This window comes from Balaenoptera physalus (assembly GCF_965194825.1).
Source record: "Balaenoptera physalus genome assembly, chromosome: 1".
NCBI classification, from domain to species: Eukaryota; Metazoa; Chordata; class Mammalia; order Artiodactyla; family Balaenopteridae; genus Balaenoptera; species Balaenoptera physalus.
The window spans coordinates 22,187,631-22,208,877 of record NC_138882.1 but is presented as its reverse complement, the minus strand read 5'-3'; the positions used below and the strand labels follow the sequence as shown (position 1 = coordinate 22,208,877).

The window sequence follows — 21,247 nt, the reverse complement described above, 5'->3', positions numbered from 1 at the left end:
TACCAGACGTCTAAAGTTAACTGTCATAATCAGATGTTACAATTAATATAAAGTATAAAGGCTCTGAGTCTTTGGGGCTGTAGAGGCCCATTTATTCTCAACACCCCCCCTTTTCCTCTTCTAGAAGGCAAATTAGTGACCATCTTTCCCACTTGCTCTTTCCTGTAGGTCGATGGGGTAAAAAGTATGCAATTTATAAATAAGAATGAAAAGCAATACATCGTGTATTCATTTAAATCAGGATTCAGTAACAGCTTGATTTCTGTCACAATACTAACAGAATTAAGTGCACACAGCAAAGAACAACAACAACAACAACAAAAATTTAAGAGAAGAAAATGAAAGGAACAAACGTAGAAGGAGAAGAGAAAGGAGACTAATAATTTGGTTCTAGGCACTATGCTATGTGAAAAAAATAACCACTGTTATTCCATTTTTACAGAGACAGAAATTAAGGCTGAGAGAGATGCAATATTTACCCAAGATCACAAAGCTATTCAATGGCAGAGCCAGGATTCATTCAAACACAGGGATTCCCGTCTAAAGCCCATGCTCTTCCCACCTCATGTTGTGTAGTGAGGAAAGGAGGAAGGATTGAGGAAAGAAAAGTGAGAGCTGTAATACAGCACTAGCAATTACTTCTAGAGGCTAGCTGTACTTATTTATCTACCTTTCAGAAAAAATTTGTTTTGACATTTGTACTTTAGATCTACTTACAAAAAGCTCAGGCCATAAATCAACTATACTTCAATAAAAAACAAACACAAAAAACAAAAAGCCCAGGCAACTAAAAATTCAATAAATTGATACTTTCGCCTTTGGCTTGATCTGCAGAAGTTTTTGTAAGATGTAACTGTGGCTTCTAGAAGATGTCGAGGGATATTGCCTGCTGGCTACGATTTTTTATAATATGGGGCTTTAGTCCTTCAGATTTTTGAAGAAAAGGGATTTTATCTTTTGTCATTTCTTAGTGTTATATTTCAAACAAAATACAAGCAATCATACTCCAATTAATTAGAATTATGTTGACCAAAAAGGGTATTTACTGCCAAATACTGCTGTTACTCTACATCATACGTGCTCAATTTGCTGCCACAGAGGTTAAAAAGGGATCTCAGTTGCTTTAACAGAGGCAAGAAAGATAGTCCTGTCCAATAAAAGTTTCTGCAGTGATGGAAATGTTCTGTATCTGTGCTGTCCAATATGGTAGCCACTCGTCACATCTGGCTACTGAGCACTTGAAATGTGCCTAGCGTGACTGAAGAACTGAATTTTTAATCTAATTGGACCCTCCTGAACATCACAGGTCTAAAGAAAGCAGTTTAACCATTCCTTTCTGCCAAAGACACCTGCCAAGCAGTCCTGGCCAGGTTACTATTTATGGCAATTGTATATAAAGACAAATGATTATTTAGCTATTAGTAACCTTCCAATGGTAAGAGAGGAAAAGCGGAGAAAATGAATTTAGAAAACGATACATAGTCTGGTTCTTCTTTTTGGCTTGTGCCCCTGCAAAAGCTCTGATATTTAACTTTTGTGCTCCAGAGAATACAGCCGTCAATATTTGTAGATGAAAGAAGGCTATCTATCTGAGGTCAGCCCATGCTGAAATCTAAGTATCTTACCCTGTCCACATTACCTCTACATCTTTGAAATTGGGGACCATGCTTGCAGTTTTTACCTCTGTCTCCAGCACTTAACACTTACTAAGTATTCATTAAATTCTTGCTAAGTAAGTGAGCAACCTTGAATTTCTCCGTTCATTGCTCCAACATCTTAGAAGAGCCATTTGAGTTGAGTCTGGCGTTTTGGGCAAATCAGAGACTCTGGGATCGGTGTTAATGCCAAGGTTCACGCTACACTGCTGATGAAGTGTTCAGAGTGATTTTTGGTTCAAATTTCCTAACTAACTAAAATAACACAACTGCCGGGGCTCAGGGAAGGGAGAAGGGTGGAGCATTGCAGGCCAGGTGTAGCAAAGTAAGACCCTTTGGAAAATGATGCTCAGGTCTATAATTTACCCCTGGATGTTATGATACAACATATACAGAAGAACCAGATTTCAAGTGGTAGATTCTATCTCTTTTAACATAATACAAGAATTCTCATTTCTTACTTTTTAGGAAAAAGAGTTTCCTTCATAGAAAGTAACTAGTGTCCTAAGGGGAAACAAAAAGAAAACCTCTGAGAAAAGTGAGTGTGAAATGGGAAAACTAGTAAAGAACCCGAGGAGAAAGGAAATATAGGTTACAAAAATTATATAGTCACAATGTATGGGGAGGCAGGGACCATGTTTATTTAAGCTTTCAGGGGCTGAGCTAATGCTAGAGTTCCATGGTACCCCCTGTGCCAAGCCTTCTTAACTCAGTATAGCTCTAATTCCTCCAGGGTACCATGGGGAACATTCAATGTGACCATATGTCTACAAAATCACCCTCAGAGAAATAAAAATGCATTTGGCAGGCACCCAAAACTATCACAGGTTCCCTACCATGATAATGAGTCTATGGCCATTGCCAAGTATCATTTATGGAGTCCCTTATTACAATCAAGAACACTTTTTGCAACACCAAATTAAAACGTAAGTACAGTTTGGATTAGAAATCTTGTATGCTATTTTTGGATGCAGAACTCCCTAGTAATTGTGTCATAATACCATTACCCTTTCACTTTAATATGGCAGTAAGAAGGTTTCCAAATGAATCATTCAAAACTTTGCTTCAACCAGCACACATGGAACGTAACTGGCTCCTGAGAAGCATTTTCCAGACCTTTGTAGGATAAAGAGCAAATCAGCCTTTTAGATAACTTGAATTACCATTCAGCCTTTTAGATAACTTGACTGTATTCAGGATGTAAAATTAGGAAAAGCTGTCTCTCCTGACCATCCAAATGACCCCTTCACTCTGGCCATCCTCTTCTCTTTACACTTCCTTAAGTAGACTTCTATTTTTGTATGCTTTCCCCTTCCAACTTCCCCCCACCTTCTACGTTCTGCGTCCTGCAGGCAGTCCCTTTATCATGTCCTGGTCATCTTTCAAGGGTCACTCAAATTCTCTCTTCTCACTCAGCCTGCCCCTAACCTTACTAACCTCCAGGGATCCTTCTCACCTCTGAACTCCTGAGTGCTTTATTGTTTCTATTGCAAAAGGAACTTCTCCTTATTATTATCATACTTATTTTATTCTTTAACTCCCCTGGTGATCCTGACGATCAGCTAGGTTGAGGACTTATGGGTATGGGCTCTGTCTCATGGTAAGGAGAGACTACTTTCTGCCATTTTTAATTCCTTAGTGTTCTCACTTAGTCACATTAATCAACAGCTGAGTGATGGGTATAAGGATAGGAATCTACAAATGAAAAAGCCAGAAGCTTTAAAATGAGATCTATTTGGGGACTTCCCTGGTGGCGCCGTGGTTAAGAATCTGCCTGCCAATGCAGGGGACATGGGTTCGAGCCCTGGTCCGGGAAGATCCCACATGCCGAGGAGCAACTAAGCCCGTGCGCCACAACTACTGAGCCTGCGCTCTAGAGCCCGCAAGCCACAACTACTGAGCCTGCATGCCACAACTACTGAAGCCTGCGTGCCTAGAGCCCGTGCTCCACAAGAGAAGCCACCACAATGAGAAGCCTGCGCACCACAATGAAGAGTAGCCCCTGCTCGCCGCAACTAGAGAAAGCCCGCATGCAGCAACAAAGACCCAATGTAGCTAAAAATAAATAAATAAATAAAATAAAATAAAAAAAAAGAGATCTATTTGAACTACTTAATATTTGGTGATAAATGGAATCAAAAGAGAATATCCTAAATGTGATCCTTGCAATGATCTTAATTTAATCAACCAGAAGCTTAACAGAGGGTTTTAAAAAGCAAAAGACATATACAAGTGGTTGATTATAATGAATCTTTTAGATAGATTTACTACAGCTTAAAGAGTCAAGAAGGGATGAAACAGAACTTACTGTAGTACAGAAGGTGGGAAAAAGAGAAATGGGAATATGAATGACAGAAAGGAGGCGGCAAAGGAGCTGGGATAAAATTATATTTTCTATTTGATTGACTCTTTAAAACATTCTCTATGGTTTAAGTACTTTACAAACAAATAACAACTTTAAAAATAAAACAAAATACCAACCAGGTGGGCGCATTTGTGGTGTAGGTGCAAAGAGCAATAGCAATTGAAAGTGCCTAGGATCTTCCATCTGTACACAATTTTGCTCCAAGGCCATCAACCTTTAACATACTTTTTAAGCGATGTGAATTCTCTATACTTTTATCAAGTCATGAATACATCTTAAACATTAATTGAATAACGCTTCATTAAGTATTTGAGATTATCAATTTTTTAAAAAGCAACATGCAAGGGCTTCCCTGGTGGCGCAGTGGTTGAGGATCTGCCTGCCAATGCAGGGGACACGGGTTCGAGCCCTGGTCTGGGAAGATCTCACATGCCGCGGAGCAACTGGGCCCGTGAGCCACAATTACTGAGCCTGCGCGTCTGGAGCCTGTGCTCCGCAACAAGAGAGGCCGCGATAGTGAGAGGCCCGCGCACCGCGATGAAGAGTGGCCCCCGCTTGCCACAACTAGAGAAAGCCCTTGCACAGAAACGAAGACCCAACACAGTCATAAATAAATAAATAAACAAATATTTAAAAAAAAAAAAAAGTAAGAAATCACAAAAGGAAAATAGATTTAGAGAGTTAACATTCCTGATAGAGATCAGCCTCTAGAACCTTCGTTCTAAGTTTCCTAAACGTGTTGGGTAGAATAACTAATAAAAGGCAGCAAAGTATCACATGACATCCTCATTTACAGAATTTCTCAGCGAGGACATCCCGCATAACCTATCCCAAACTGCCCTGCTCTCCCTTACACAGTAGCTATATCCATGTCCACATTTGCTTCGGTGGGTATATTACTGGTTTGGGAAAGACAGACACAGCACCTGGCTTAGTGCCTTGCCCATAGCACAATTCTGCAAATAAATACATGCTGGGCTGAACCTAAAAGCTGCAGTTTTCATCCTAGGATAACCTCCAACAGTACTGTTACCCTCAATGTAATTGTTACGTATTACTCAGCATCCTCATTCTTTCAAGAAAGCTCAAAGGATCACACTCTTCCACTGTTACTGCCCCACCCTCCATCCCCAGAAGCTCGGCTTGCTTGGAGCTCTTCTCCTATCCTCTCCATTTTAGTGATCAGCATTACCATCTACCCATCTGGTTGCTCAAGCCAGGAAACTGAAAATCAGTTGTGATTCTTCTTCCCTTCCTCCCCCATATCCAATGGTTCACAAGATCTAGTAGATTCTACCTCAAAAATCTCTCTAGCTGAAATTACTTCTAAATCCTGGATCAAGTCACCGCCAGCTCTCACCTGAATTACTATAACAAGCCTTCTAACCGTCTTCCTCCAGTTCAATCTACTCTCCACCATGCAGTTTACGGACCTCTCTAAAATGTGAATCTGATAGTGTTTCTTTTCTGCTCAAAAATCTGTAATGCCACACCCATTAGGATGGCTATTATAAAACAATTTAAAAAAAAACAAACAGAAAAGAACAAGTGTCAGCAAGGATGTGCACAGCAGCTGTGGAAACAGTCTGGTGGTTCCTCAAGAAGTTAAACATAGAATTACCATATGATCCAGTAATTGCACTTCTGGGTATATAACCAAAAGAAGTGAAAGCAGGAACTCAAACAGATATTGTATACACATGTTCATAGCAACATTATTCACAACAGCCGAAAGGTGGAGCAACCCAAGTGTCCATCGACAGATAAATGGATGAACATAATGTGGTATATACATACAATGGGATATTATTCAGCCTTACAAAGGAAGAAAATTTTGATACATGCTATGACTTGGATGAGCCTTGAAGACAGTATGCTAAGTGAAATCAGACAGTCATAAAAGAACAAATACTGTATGATTCCACTTATATGACGTACCTAGAATAGCCAAATTCATGGAGATAGAAAATAGAACGGTGGTTGACAGGGGCTGGGGGAGGGAAGAATGGGAAATTATTGTTTAATGGGTATGGAGTTTCAGTTTGGGAAGATGAAGAATGTTCTGGAGAAAGAATGGTGGTGATGGTTGCACAACAATGTGAATGTACTTAATGCTACTGAATTGTACACATACAAATGGTTCAAATGATAAATTTTATGTTCTATATATTTTTTCATAATAAAAAAGTCGTGCACACACAAAAATCTATACTGCCTCTCCACTGGCCTCAGGATACAGTCCTGAGATCTCCTAATGTGATTCACAATGCCCCTCAGGATTTAGTCCCAATATACCTCTCCCCTTGCTATTACTCTTTGTTCCTTCAGGGCCTAGTCATACCCAGCTACGCTGGAGCTGTGCTCACACTACTTTATACATCTTTATACAAACTATTCCCACTGTCTACAAGACAACCTCTTCTCCATTTGTAATGTTTTTCATTTTCATCCCTGTATGTCCCTTCTAGGTATCTCTTATCACAATATTGTAGCTGCCTGTTTGCTTTTCTGTCTCCCTTCCTACTAGCTTATAGCTCTATGAAGGAAAAAATAAAGTCTCATCTCATTTAGAACTACATCTTTGGTGCCTGGCACATACAAATATTCAGTAAATATTGTTGATTATGTAAATTCATAAATGTCAGATAGGGAAGAGTTTCTGGAAGCAGACATTTGACAATAAAGTATGTAATATACACAACTGGACACATACCATTCCTTCGCAGGCATCTTTAAAAAGATTCTATGTCTGTTGCAGTTTATCAAAAGGCTCAAATTCTTGAGATAAAATTCTAATATGAAAGATTTCTCACATAAAATTCCAGTTTCCTCTACAACTCTTCCTGATGGACAAATATGGCACTTTTTATCAGTTTGTTTTTTAATGCCATTCTATTTAAAGTTGTATGTATATAGGACTCTCATTCCTTTAAAATTAGGTCATTCAGAAATGGTAAGCCAAAGTCCTGAAAATACTGACAATGCCTATCATATTGAAACAATTGGTTACTTATCTGTTGTTTTACTACTTTGTGAAGTTTTTTAAAGGAGGAATCAGCTTCAAAATGTAGAACTCTCTATCTCATCTCACATCCTGCAACCATATAATTTATGATTCTGAAATATCAATATTTATGACCATAAAATTTCAAAACTAACCACTTACACTGTTTCATTCAAAGTGGAAAGAGTCTAAAACTGGCCATGCAGCACAATGCTGTCAGGACCAATCTTCTAAGAAATAGCTTTGGTGAGTGTTTTCATTATAGTTCTATAAACTAAAAGACTCTCACATCTAAGATGGAAAAATGTATTCAGAAACTGTAGAAACACGCTAGAGAAGACTCCCCCTACCCCCCACCCCTTGTCATTTTCCCCATCTTTCTCTTCCTCTCTTTTCAAAAGAGTGAAACCAGATAATCTCAGCAGCATCTAAAATCTGATGAAGGTGAAAAGTATTTATTACTTAATCCCTGTCTGGATGTGACTTTTTAAAAACTTGATATATAATTGCCGTATAACATTATATTAGTTTCAGGTGTACAACGTAATGATTCGATATTTGTATATATTGCAAAATGATCACCACAATAAGTCTGGTTAACATCCATTACCACACACATTTACAAAATTTTTTTTTCTTGTGATGAGAACTTTTAAGATCTACTCTCTTAGCAACTTTCAGCTATACGATACAGTATTATTAGCTATGGTCACCATGCTGTATATTACATCCTCATGACCTATTTATTTTAGAACTGGAAGTCTGTACTCACTCTTTAATTAAAAGTGAATATGTTATATGCATACAATGGATTAATACTCAGCAGTAAAAAGGGAAACTAATATACATAGCAATTAGACGGTCTCAAAAATATTATGAGTCAAAATTGCCAGACACAAAAGAGTACCTACTGTATGATTCCATTCATATGAAGTTTCAGAGCAAACAAAATAATTTATGGTAACAGAACTCAGAACAGTGCTTCTGGTGAAGAGAGAAGGAATGACTAAGAAGTGGCATAAAGGAACTTCCTGGGGTGACAGGAATGTTCTACATCCGACCGAGGTGTGCATTATACTAGTGTACACATCTGTCAAAACTGATCAAACTCTACACTTAAGATATGTGCATTTCCCTGTACATAAATTATACCCTAATATTAAATGAGAAGGTTGTCTTCTAGCTCTTTTAAGACTTTTTATTACCAAAAAATGTGAAATAATTCTTGGTCTCTATAAAGTACTCAGTATTTTTAAAAATATGTTACCATTGCTCACCTGCAGTACATGTGATTTAACTTACCCACGGAAAAAATAGCTGGAAAGCACATATCAGAGAAACTATGGCCTGAAATGGGAAGGAGAACTGGCAATGATAGAGATTTTTCTAGTACTTTTCAATCTACCAGATCTGAAAACATTTTACAAAAAATATTTTTTAAAGTCCTATGCTACAGATTTATAGGTTTCATCTGCTTAAAGGAATTGTTGCCTTCATACGATCTCAACATATTACACAGTCACCCAAACCACATGAATAGAAATTGTGAGTAAACCCATAAGGAAGCAACTGGTTTTGTACTTCTTTTTTGTAAATGTTGATCACTATCAATAATAGCAAATACAAGACTCCTGTTTAGGCAGCCTCATCACAAATATACCTATCCCCCATGTTTAATAATAGAAATTACTAACAATAAAACCTTTTACTGAACTTTATAATTCAAGGCCTAGCAGGGACATCTAACCAGCTCGCAGAAGGAGAAAACAGAAGGAAGGGTTTAATTGACTAAGAAGTTAATGGATAAAACAGATATAATATTACTTCATTTGCATTTTAGTAGGTTTCACACAATCCACAAAATATGCATTTTGTTTTGTTTTGGTTTTTGGTTTTTTTTGGCCACGCCACGTGGCTTTTGGGATCCTAGTTCTCCGACCAGGGATTGAAACTGGGCCCTCAGCAGTGAAAGTGTGGAGTCCTAAACGCTGGACCACCAGGGAATTCCTGAAATATGCACTTTTACTGGTTTCCTCTCCCTGATACATTTTTCTCTCCTCCTTTTGGAGAAATCAACACAAACAACCACATTCATGTGGAATTAGTTGAATGAGAAAGTTCAGCAAAACTTCTGGACCACTCACCTTATGTTGGCTATATGCTGCGGCACAGGCTGATGCTGAAAATGGTCAGGCCACGGATGATGCAGGCAGAAGGATGGAGAGGGCTGAAGACAGCACGTTGTCTGATAAACAGGTGAATGGTTTGGACAGAGAGATGCAGAATACTCTGAGTGTGGCTGCATGCAACACGAGGCCAAAGCAGGAGGTGCTGCAGGGCCAGCCTCGGGATGGCACTCCTGGTGACTGTCATGGGTAGTCAAAGGGTGATGGTATGGGCAAGGATGGCAGCACTGGGATAACATCTGAGGCGTTCTTTGGTTGTCTAAAGGCAGAAAGGATGATTTAACTGTGCCATTAGCTTGCAGGCATCCATTTGGACTCACTTTTGTTCTGGCCGCTTCTTTGGGGGTGAGTTGCTGGGCTGCAGGGTCTCCGTCACAGGGGGTGAGGGGACGAGGGCTGGTAGCACTGGTTGCGATGCCGCCATTGCTCAGAACCACAAAATCGTTGCTTCCGTTGTTCATAGCCATGCTCCAATTTCTTGACCCTAAGAAAGAAAGTGATATGAAATCATCCAGTTACAGTCAGGCAGGCAATTATGTAAAAAAGATAGGAAAACTATTTTAAAACAGCTCTTTGAAAACAAGGGTTCTTGCAGGAGCTGTGAAAGCACTGGGGGAAGCCCAGCGCACCTGCAACAGAACCAGCCATGGGTTGGGCCTCCTCTTCTTTCCTCCCAGCTACACCATGCACCTTGAGAACCCTCTCCTATCCCACTGACCACTTCCTCCCTGCCCCATCTCTATTTTCAGTGCCTGTCTTCTCTCCTCATTCTAGATGTGCAAGTATCAGTTAAGAATTAGAACATTTTAGGATGGGGGTGGGAAGGGGGTAGAAGAGACAGAAGATACCAATATCATTCTTTAACTTTTCAATAATATCATGCTTGGGGTGTTCTGATATAGGAATAATGGGCAAAATGAAGGGCTACTCTGAAGCAATTAGTTGTGTAGGTTCAGTAATGTGAATAATCTTAAGAATGCCTTATGTCTTTGAAAAATGTCAAGAAAATATGATTTTTCCTCTAAGTCACTCAGGTCCTAGAATAAGAATAAACAAAAGAAAATAAAAACGAATTAGCTAAGCTAAGAACTGTGGCAACCAAGATATCAGATGCAAAAGTTTTATCCCCTAAACCAATGAATGTAATGCTAAAAAAATAATAAAACATGCCACATAAGTTGCCATGAACTTAATAATTTGTTTTCTATGCTATGTCTTACAGGTAGCAATGCTTGCACATAAGAAAAAGAATACTATGGCTGGGATTTGCTTCAAGTGAGATTTTTGTTATTAATTTTTTCCCCTCCACCAAAGGGTCCAGGCCTTCAGTGTAAAGGAAAAATTAGTGTTCAAATTACCAGTAATATTTTTCTGTCCAGTCAACAAACAAAGGCAAAAACAGACAGCCTTCTTCCTCTCCCCTTGCCCACTTATCACCCTCTGACCAACATACACACAAAATGTGGAAATGTGCAGTAAGAAAAATAGGTCATCAAATGCTAGTGGTCTATTTAACCTACACATGAAAGCCAACAAGAAAAAAAAGAAAACCATTGTTTGGCTCACTAACCCTTCTGGCATGGCATTTTTCTGAGTGGACAAAAGAGCTTCTGGAGAAATCTCTCTCCAGTCTCTCCCCACCTCTGTCAGACACACAGGTACTAGAAGAAATCGTCCCTTTTCAGTCTGAGTACACGGTAATGACAAACCTGGGTCACCCATGAGGAAGATTCCTATGCATATTTTCACCCAATTTATAAACTGCTCAACAGGGGTATTTCTGAACAGGGAATGCCAGAACGATGCATAACGTTTCAATGTGAACACTAATACCCAGAAGATACTCACTGTACTAGGATGCAAATTTAGCATTATTGACTTATTTTCCTTTCAGATAGAGCTCATCAAACACTCAAACACACACACACACACACACACACACACACACACATTCAGCTATATAAACATCAACGCTGTAAGAAATGGAAGAATTAATGTAGACATTAAAAAATTTCTTCATAAATTATTTTAGTGGAAAAGACAAAGCATTTATAAATATCAAAACATATATGTAAATCAAGCAGATGCTACTTCTCTCACCAGCCTTACCGTCACTTTGGAAAGTAGTCTGCCAATCCCGACTTCCTTTTATAATGACCAATGAGAAGGATTTTTTTTTTTTTTTGGCCAACCCACACGGCATGCGGAATCTTAGTTCCCCGACCAGGGATTGAATCCACGGCCCCTGCAGTGGAAGCACGAAGTCTTAACCACTGGACCGCCAGGGAAGCCCCTGAGAAGGATTTTGAACTGTAGTCAACACAGTTGCTCTCTTCTTCAGTGAATCACTCCTGGGTATAAACACCTCCTATAAAACACTCAAATGATATCCCCAACACAAAGCATTGGTAGTTAAAAGTATTATCCAACTAGTGGGAAGATAAGGTAGATAAACTGGTAAGAGCCCTAAAGTGACCCAGGAGGCACAAACTCTAATCTTTTTTCCAGCACTTTCTTAACATGCCATCTCAGCAAGATCTGCTCCCTTAAGCTTCTTTTTACTGAAGGATATATCCTCCCTTTTGTTGTTAACAAAAGAAAAAGCTGTATGCAAATGTTCTGAAAACAATAAAACCTATTAATCAAAGGCCATCTAAAAAGGCACTAGAGTTTTTAAAAAGTTAATTGAAATTTAAGATGTTTATTTGTATGGTTAAGTGAAAGATAGTCTAGAAAATGTAAGAAGCAATTGCTTGATGAGATAAATTGTCATTTCTCGGAATTAGAAACTCTCATTGTACAAATACTCCACAGAAATCACAGAGGGCATAAGCTTTCTCTTGCCTCTACCCATGACTCATGTTCCCAAGCCTTCTCTTCAGACCTCAGCCAAGCTACCGGAGCTGATGCAATCTTCCAGGCTGAATGGGAAAATCAAGACCTCCTCTTGGCCCTTCCATCAGGATAGAAGGAAGACTTTTTCTAGTTTGTCGATTTGTTCTGACCATCCTAGGTTGGTTAATATCATTTCAGAGGGTCTATTTTTGGTATTTAATTCAATCAGCCCTATTGACTATAATCACAGCTGTCAGGTGGGTTACGCTAGTGAGAAGTATCTGACAAAAATCCTCAAAGTTTTCAAGTGAAACTGGGCTTAAGACAGAATGCCATCAACCTGGGACACTCATCAAAGTACCCTGAACTCCTCTGTAGACTCTCCGCAACTTCATCTGTTTCCCTATCTAATTAAATCTGCTTTTCGTCAGGAAATATAATTTTTCTTTTTCTTTGTAACGAGAATTACAACTATCATTCTCTCTTATTTTTATTACAAATGCATCATATTGTAGTTACATAAGAGTTAAACAGATTTTTGCAGGCCAGCCAAGGGACCTAATCTCCATTTATAACATTTTTTCCCCAGTGTGGTAAAATGCAGTTCAAGTGCCAAATAACTGACTTACGAATGATTTTTGGAGCACAACTTGTTTTGTAACTTGGAGATTTCTTGTAATGAAGTAGGTACAAGTGGAGAGTAAAGAATAATTTGAACTCTGACTTTGGCTTGTATTTGAAGTAAATCATATAAGCTTTCTATGATTCACTTTCTTCAATCATAAAATGGGAACAATCAAATTGACTGTATAAATAAGTTGTGGATTATAAGTAAAAAACAATAAAAAAGCAAAAGCAGACAAAAATTATTCTAAGAAATGTTTACAGATTAAGTTCAGTGGATGTATTTGTGTAAGAATTCAGGTGACCAGGAGAACAGCAAAGTTTCCATCTAAAGTCAAGAGTTGACCTTAAGGCCACACAGAGAAAGACTTTATTTCTTTAGAAATGAGACAAATGAGAAAAAAATTTGGTCTGAGCCAGAGAAAACAGGAAAAGAGATGAGAGAGTGGAAGATTCAACATCATAAAAATGAATTATTGTGATAAATGTAATGCTATGTGATTATAAATGCAGTGATAATAGTATTTATGCGGGAAGTTTAAAATAAGTTTTGGATAAAATATAATGAACAATTTTAAAAGAGCTTTGTTGAAATCACCTGTTTTCCCCAGGGCCATAACACACAGGGACTGCCAAAAGAAAGCTATTCTTGAGACACTGGCTTGAGGTGTGATGGAGCCCCATGGCCAGATATTTTAGTGTATTTCCTGTTGTTCATGAATATAGCATGCCAATATCAATACATCGGAAGCCACTAATCTCACACTTCCTATTTCACCTTTTCTATACTAGCATTTTTATGTCCTGAGTGCTTTAGCTGTTTGGGGACTGACTATAAGGCCTTTGGCCAAAGACCATCTTCTGATTACATTTTAAAATTTAAGATATTTTTCTTTGAGCCTCAGTTCTTCACATGTATAAATCAGGATGGGAATCAATGTCCACCTCATAGGATTACTATGAGAATGTAAAAATATTTTGAAAACCATAAAGGGCTATGTATTTGCAATGGAATGAGAATATAAAAAAATATGGAATGATGCTTCCTAGTTCCAAAGCTGAAATTATGTTTTAAAATGGCATCAGAGATATCTGTGGCTTAGAAGAAATGGCCTGGGTGGGTCTGAATTTGAAAGTTGACTCTACGGGTTACTAATGTTGAGAACCTAGGTCAAGTTACTTACACTCTTAGAGTCTCTAAGTCTTGATTCTTCTTAGAGTTAAATTTGTTTGAAATGCAAATTGGTGCAACCTTCTAAAAGAGCAACATGGCACTACTAATCAAAATTTGAAATACCCCCATCCTTTGACACACAATTCTACTGGGAGTTTACCCTCTGGATATATTTGAACAATGTGTAAAGATAAATGTCCGGATAAAGACGCTGACTGCACCACTGCTTGTAACAATGAAAACTGGAAACCACCTAAATTATCAATAGGGGACTTAAATTCTGTCATATCCATACCTTGGGTATTCTGCACAACGAAAAAGAATGAGTTAAATCAGGATTATTGCTAGGGAAAGAAGTCCAAAGTACATCTTCATGTGTGAATAAAACCTAGCTGCAGAAGAGCCTATGTGGTATGAATCCATTTCATTAAAAAAGCAGTGAAAACACACATGTATGGTTAGTATACACACAGATAATTTCTAGAAGGACGTAAGAAAATGCTAACATGGTTTCCTGCTGGAGAGTTGGACTGGGCCATTTGGAAGGGTAGAGAAGACTTTCACATTTTACTTTCTGTACTGCTTGCAACTTTTACTACAAATGTGCCACCTTCATAGTAATAAAATATTAATGAAACAACATATAAAGTTTCTAGCACAGTGACTAATAATGAACAGAAGATAATTATTATTAAAATGCAAAAACAGAAGCAAACTTATTTCACCTTAAAGGATAAACAGTCATCTCTTCACTGGATGCATTTTTAATTGTTTGTCTTCCAGTATATGTCTGCTTTCTCACAATAGCACCCTACACAATATATCAAATAATTGGATAAAGCAGGAAATCAAAAAGGATTTAAGGAGCAAGAACAGATGAACACAAACTATTCGGAAAAAGGTTTTCAACATATCTTATCTCCCAGCTTCCAAATTTTGGGAAACATAAATTATTATTTGTTGGACCAAAGCTATCTATGAACCAAAAGTATCATGACTAGTTTCATAAGCATTAAACAGAGAATACAGAGAAGAAATATAGAGTCATTTCAATTAAATGTAAAGAGAAAAGTCATCAGAGCTCATGTGATTAGAAGGTTCAAACAATTACATCCTACTCTGGGCTCAGGACACTTACACCTATAAGATCAAAGGAAATAACCCTGCTTCAAAGACTAAAAGTAGTATCTCATTGAAAATGCTATCATATAATCATAGTAGGAACTGCTGGAATAATGGAAATTTTATTCATCAACATATTACATGTGAAAATATGCTAAGGACACACAATTTACCCAAAAGATGCCATCAAACTATTTAGGTGGCTCAACATCCAAAAAGCGTTATGAAAGGCTCTTCGTAGCTCCTTGCAACTGGAAGCCATAACTGTTTTTGTGGCCAGAAAACTGTCAAGTTAAAATCTAAATGTAATGTTGAAGAGAATACACAGACATGTTCCGATTACCACAGTAACCACTCAGCAAAGCCATCACCATCCTTGACAAACACAGGGCTCAGATAGCCTGAAGGAACAACATCTTCATTCGCATCGGCAGCTACCCTGGTACACCTCGGCGGTATTGCCAAACGCTTTCACACACATGACCTCACTTGAGTTTATCCTCCTAATAGCCCTCAGAAAAACAGGTGTGGCAGGCATTACCGCTCTACTTTGCAAAAGAAAACTTGAGACACAGAGTCTCAGATGGTAAGGCCAGGAAGTCTGATGCCGAGGTTTTGAGGGCTTTCTGCTAAACTACATTCCATAAGCTTAGATAATGTATTCCAGAATAACCCTTTGCTTCATCAGATTCATAACATCAAACTTAACAATTAAATGGCAAGGCTGAATCAAAAACAAGATCCTATATTGTAGCCAATCATCTTTTTCAGAAGTGATGTTCCCTATAACACAGTTTCACTAGACAAAATACAAAACACTGGTAACAGTGTTTCTCAAACATAGGGATCACTTGGGGATGTTGCTAAAATGTAGATCCTGATACAGTCCATCTGGAGTGGGACAAGAATCTTCCAACAACAAGCCCATACCACTGGTCCCTGGAACACACTTTGTGTAGCAAGGCAAAAGCACAAACTAGGTGGGGAGGCTACAAGAGAATCAGGCCTAAGTAATGGCAAAATGATGCCCAATTAAAGCAGAACGGATGCAACAAGTAGGGAAATGATACCAGTTAACAGAGAAATAAAGTCCTGTTTTTCTAATTAAGACAGAAAAGTAACAAATTTTAATAGTAGAGGTTCTAATTGATAACCAAGTTTAATTATGGCTTATTTCAGGACGCCTAACCTGTTGTATACATAGAAATAACAACCAATCAGATTTTAATCTTTTTCATGTAATGTATATGGATTGAAGCACCTTGCCCAGTTAACTGGGGGAGACAATCGTTTTCTCTCAAGTGGTACTAGATATTGGAGATACCTGAAGTCTTTTTTTCATACCAGGTATACAGGCAGTTTGGGAGTACCTGTATTCATTATGCACCAAACCTGTTTTAATATGAAATTGGTCCCCTAAAATTGCTTGATGCTTATCCTAAAACGATGGTCTCATTTCTTATCACCGGTACCAAGATGTCCTATTAATATTTAGTGCTATGGCAAGAGAAAAAACAGCTTCTCTAAATGCACCAGAGAAACGGACAAAGAAGTATATTTGTGGCATCTTCTATAGTGGGACTGTTAAAGCTGGATGGTAGAAGGACATCAGCCAGGTTTTTTCTCTAGGAATATATTTCCCTTCAAAGGGCTATTAAAATGTTTTTTTATCATCTCACTGTGTCAGACACTTTCCTCACAATACCTCTATGAAGATTTTATTAAACCCATTATAGAGAAAACTGAGGGTCAAAAATACTACAGTGTAACTAATGCAAATCACATGATTGGGATTCAATCTTAGACCAGCATGTCTCTGAAAGTAAGGCTTTTCAACCAACCTCAAGATGCTTCTAGTGCAATGCCAAGTTCAACTAGCTTTTATAGGACCACTAGAGGCTACTGCTATAAAATTCAGTCTGAAGGTCTACGTGAAAAATATCCTCTGAATTCAGTATTTCCCAAGACAGTTTTAAAAGGTACAATTCAGCATTCAAGAGTATCAGAGACATATTTCACTGAATTAAAAGAAGTGCTATCTACCCATGTATCATATTATCTAAACCTGAAAAGCAAGGCGATGGATTAATCTTTGTTGTCATGTAGTATCTGGACTATTTCAAAATAATGTAATTGTGACCTGACAGCAAAATCTGTATCTTTAATCAAAGAATCAGGCCCTCTTAAGGAACTAAAAAGTATAGTCTTAAATAAAGAAATAATAATCTTCTCCCCTTCTGAGATGAATTAAATTTTCTTATTTTTCTTTGAGTTCATGAACTTTCTACGATTAAACTCTCCTTCAATAAGAACACTTTAAGTATCTTCATTTAATCACCTATAAGCATTTTATATGTTGCAAAGAATTCTACAGAAATTAGGTACTACTGCTATCATTCCCCTTAATCATAAACTGCAATAAATTAGAAGCCATTTTCTCAAAGAAACAATGTTATACATTTGAGAATCTATACCACTACACAAACATTTAATAAGAACCCACTAGGTATTACTATGCTTTGCACCACACTACGAGAAAGCAAACTGTTGCGTTCTAGGAAATCTGAAAGTAAGGGATCACTATTCTTTTACAAGGAAAACTCACTGTTGCCTATTAAATTTATATTATCAAGAAGGTAGTTTCAACTTATGCTAACAAACATCATCTTTGAAAATGAAATATACCTTTTTATATAACCTCTTTTAAATATGATTATACACAAGATGTATAGGTAAAGACACCAATAAAGATAAACTATAAATGTTACATGTTTCATTTTTACAAAAACCATTCATAATATTTACAAACAGCTTAATGATACAGAAGAAAAATTAAAATTGACAGGTACAGTTTTCCCCTTGCCCAGATTTACAGAACTATATTGATAGATAAGAGTTAAAAAACATTAGGAAGATATTATAGCGTATGTGCCATAGCAAATCTGAAGACCCTGAATTTGGAAAGCAGTCTTATTGCTAGATATGAATTAGGTTGTCAAGGCTGAGATTTATACTTATGGTGTGAATGATAGGAATTTCAGGGCTGTGGAAACATCAGTCTCATTTTTCTCATGTTTTATGTTTAATGTACCTTTGGTAGAAGGTCTATGTGGGAAGAGAAATGTGGGTGTAAAATAAAGTTTATTTTTTACAGTCTGGGGTAACTGATAGTTGAGAACATTATCTTTTTAGCATAAACACTTATCTACCTAAATATATATTTCAAGAACACTATTACTATATTGCAGTTATTAAAGCAGTTTTCAGAGATCTCTTTTCCAAGTTCATCCACCAAAATTATCATTCCACAAAATATTCATCACTTCTCCCCACACTTACATGTGTTATATCCATAAGCATCAATACCCTTAAAAAGGAGAAAGAGAAAGTATTCTTTTATCTTTGAGTTCCTATTTCAGATGAGTTTCAATTCTATAAAGCTGCAATAATTTCTTTTAACCCTAAGTCTGAAGATTTATGTTCATTTGCATAACTAAGAATATATGAAATAAAACTAGAGAAGTCTCTATAGTCAGAAATGTCGATCTCTGGTCTTTCAAAAAAAATTCTAGAAAGCCCACTAAAAAGTTGTTATTTAACTCAAGAATCAGCTGAGACATCCATTTGGACTCTGCTGCAAGTCTTCAAGGGAACACAATAAATATAACAAATATTCACAAAGTTACAAGTCTGTTACAGTGGTTTCAACCCATTCTGCACACTAGAATCACTTCAGTAATATGAAAAAAAAATTACAGACACAGGGCCCTGGCCCCAGACGTTATGATTTAATTCATATTGTAATGGGGTGTGGACATTAGCAGTTTTAAATGCTCCCCAGATGATTCTAATGTGCAGCTAGGGTTCAGAACGACGGATTTATACTTTATTTAATTAATGCTGATCAATTTATAAGAGCAAGCAACTGCCACTCAAAATATTCAATATTGGTTCAGAAAATATTGCTTGAAATGCAGAATACTGCTGTATATTCGAAAACATTTGGACCTGGTACTCCATGTTAGACATGTATTATAGTATTTGGATTATCTTTACTTCTTTTGGGGTTACACTTGACATTATAAGGGTGGGGACAAGGGTGCAGGGAAGAGAAATCCTTAATAAGACATTAGTTTGAGAGACAACAGTGTGGAATTCATGTGGAACAATGTTGTGGAAACACAAAACAACTTGTCACACAGTCTCAAGTACTTACAGATCATTTGGATAGAGTTTAGGGTATAGCCAATTGGACTAACAAGTTTATTTAACCCTCAAGAAAAAATATCTCCCCAACCCCTGGTCAGTCTCCAATATGAAGTCCCAAGCCTCTCTATTAAAGGAGCATGTTCCCTAAAGTTTTGTGCCAAAAATAGAAAGAAAAAGAAAGAAAGAAAGAGAGAGAGAGAGAAGGAAGGAAAGAAGGAAGGAAGGAAGGAAAAAAAAGAGAAAAAGAAAAGAAAAAATACTTCTGATTGCATTTTAAGCATTTTAAACGTTTCAATTCTAGAGTCAGACAACCTCCAGACACCAGGCCTCCTATCTAGCCTCACATCCTAGTAAAAAAAGAATTAATCACAAGATGCTTTGGTAATAAACAGGACCCCCAAGATGTGACAGGTTTATCTTTAGGCCATAAGATTTCATCTGAAATTATTTTGCCTCAACTAAAATCACAAAACATTGAGCAATCTATCTGTATCACTATAGCTCTTCCCCAGTAGAAACAGGATCATATGACTGAGTTTAACTCATGTTGTTGAACAGATCACAAGCCTGTCTAAAGACACCATGAATGTTTAATATTTTACACATCTCAAAAACCTCAAAATTTAGCAGCTCAAAGGAAAAAACCATCACCGAGATAAATCAAAATAAGAAAATTCTACATGCACATATTGTGAGGCAAAAGAATGTGAAGGGATTTTTAAAAAACGTCTTCCATAAAGACAAAAACTGAGATCAATCACCATAAAGCACTTGAAAGTTGTTTGATTTAGATGGTAACCTGTTGTTTCTTCATATTACACTTAGAATTATCTAAGCTTTTCCCACCAATGCTAAGTATGACACCAGGCTCCACTCCCTGCTGTTTTGTGAAGTTTGAGAAGTAGCAAATCAAATTTCCTAGAGCAGCTCCCCAAATGCGTTCTTCCCTGCAGAGTCCAGCAAATCAAGTCTCAGGGGTATCCTTCAGTCTTCTGAGCAACTTGGGAAACATATCTCAAGGTATTTGTATGAGACAATTGAAGACATCCTTTTACTTAAAGGACGCTGAGATTTACTTTCAGCTTAGAAAAACATCAAATATTTGAATTGGATCAGCAAAGTAACTCTTAGCAAGAGTCTCGGTACACCTTTCATAAATCTTTTTCTATTCCTTACTTAAATTATCATTATAAATGCTTGTGCATTCTGCTGTTTGCTTTCTTGCATACATTAGGTGAACTGAAATTCCATCTACATTGTTCAAGTGGGATTCTTGTTTGCTCACAAAGGTAATTAAGTTGTATTTTTCAGTTAAATAGGTGAATGTCCTTATTTAGACAGCATATAATAAGCACCTACTGTGTTCCTTGTGAATAGTTTTCTTCGAATCTAATATGCGAGCCTGAAATAAGTGAGCCTGTTGAATAGTGACTAAAATGATAAAAGAATAGAAATTAAGAGAGAGAGACCAAAGAGCCACCCTCTTCCCCAAGTCTTGCTTTTCTCATATATTTAGTTGCTTTGTTCTATATTTTTTCCAAAAGGCTGAGAAGTTAAGCAGTTCATTTGTCTTGATCCTAAACACCGTTTTATTTCCCGTTAGGATGTGATCAGGAATTGTAATTTTTGAAAAATCGGAAATGTTCATACAGTCAGTGTATCAAGGCTGTCAATCAATCACCCATACTGAGCTATGAGAGAGTTATAAGAGCTGAACTGTTGAGGGCGCTCTGATCCAATCCCAGAAATGAAAGCAGTTAGAATGAAAGGTAAAGAATTGGTACACAGCAGACACTGAAAAGCAGATTTCCCCGGTTGCCAAAAAAGCATCGAGTGGTTCAATACAAACTAAAAAGACAACTGGGATTAGATTAAAATGTTGAATGAAACCATTTTATAATATATATCATTTCCCAGACTGAGGCAAGGTTACATGTATTTACTAAACTGCTTTGTAGGTCATTCATTTCAGACACTTCAACATTACATATTTTTTCATAATCAATGCAAATAGTTCATGCTCACAACTCTGTATTTCACGTCTAGGATGAAGCATGGAAGAGACATAAAAAA

General features: G+C 37.3%; 1 protein-coding gene across 10 annotated transcripts in view; it reads right to left on the bottom strand.

Annotated features, from left to right (window-relative positions):
• Nucleotides 1-21,247, bottom strand: part of DISP1 (dispatched RND transporter family member 1) — a 215,326-nt gene that overhangs the window by 41,806 nt on the left and 152,273 nt on the right. For 4 of the 10 annotated variants that reach the window (XM_082426086.1, XM_082426083.1, XM_082426085.1 and 1 more), the window contains exon 2: nt 9,169-9,694. In XM_082426086.1, coding sequence (XP_082282212.1) covers nt 9,169-9,677 — 509 coding nt within the window. In that variant the 5' untranslated portion in view covers nt 9,678-9,694. The other 6 variants (XM_082426091.1, XM_082426089.1, XM_082426088.1 and 3 more) reach the window with 4 other exon arrangements.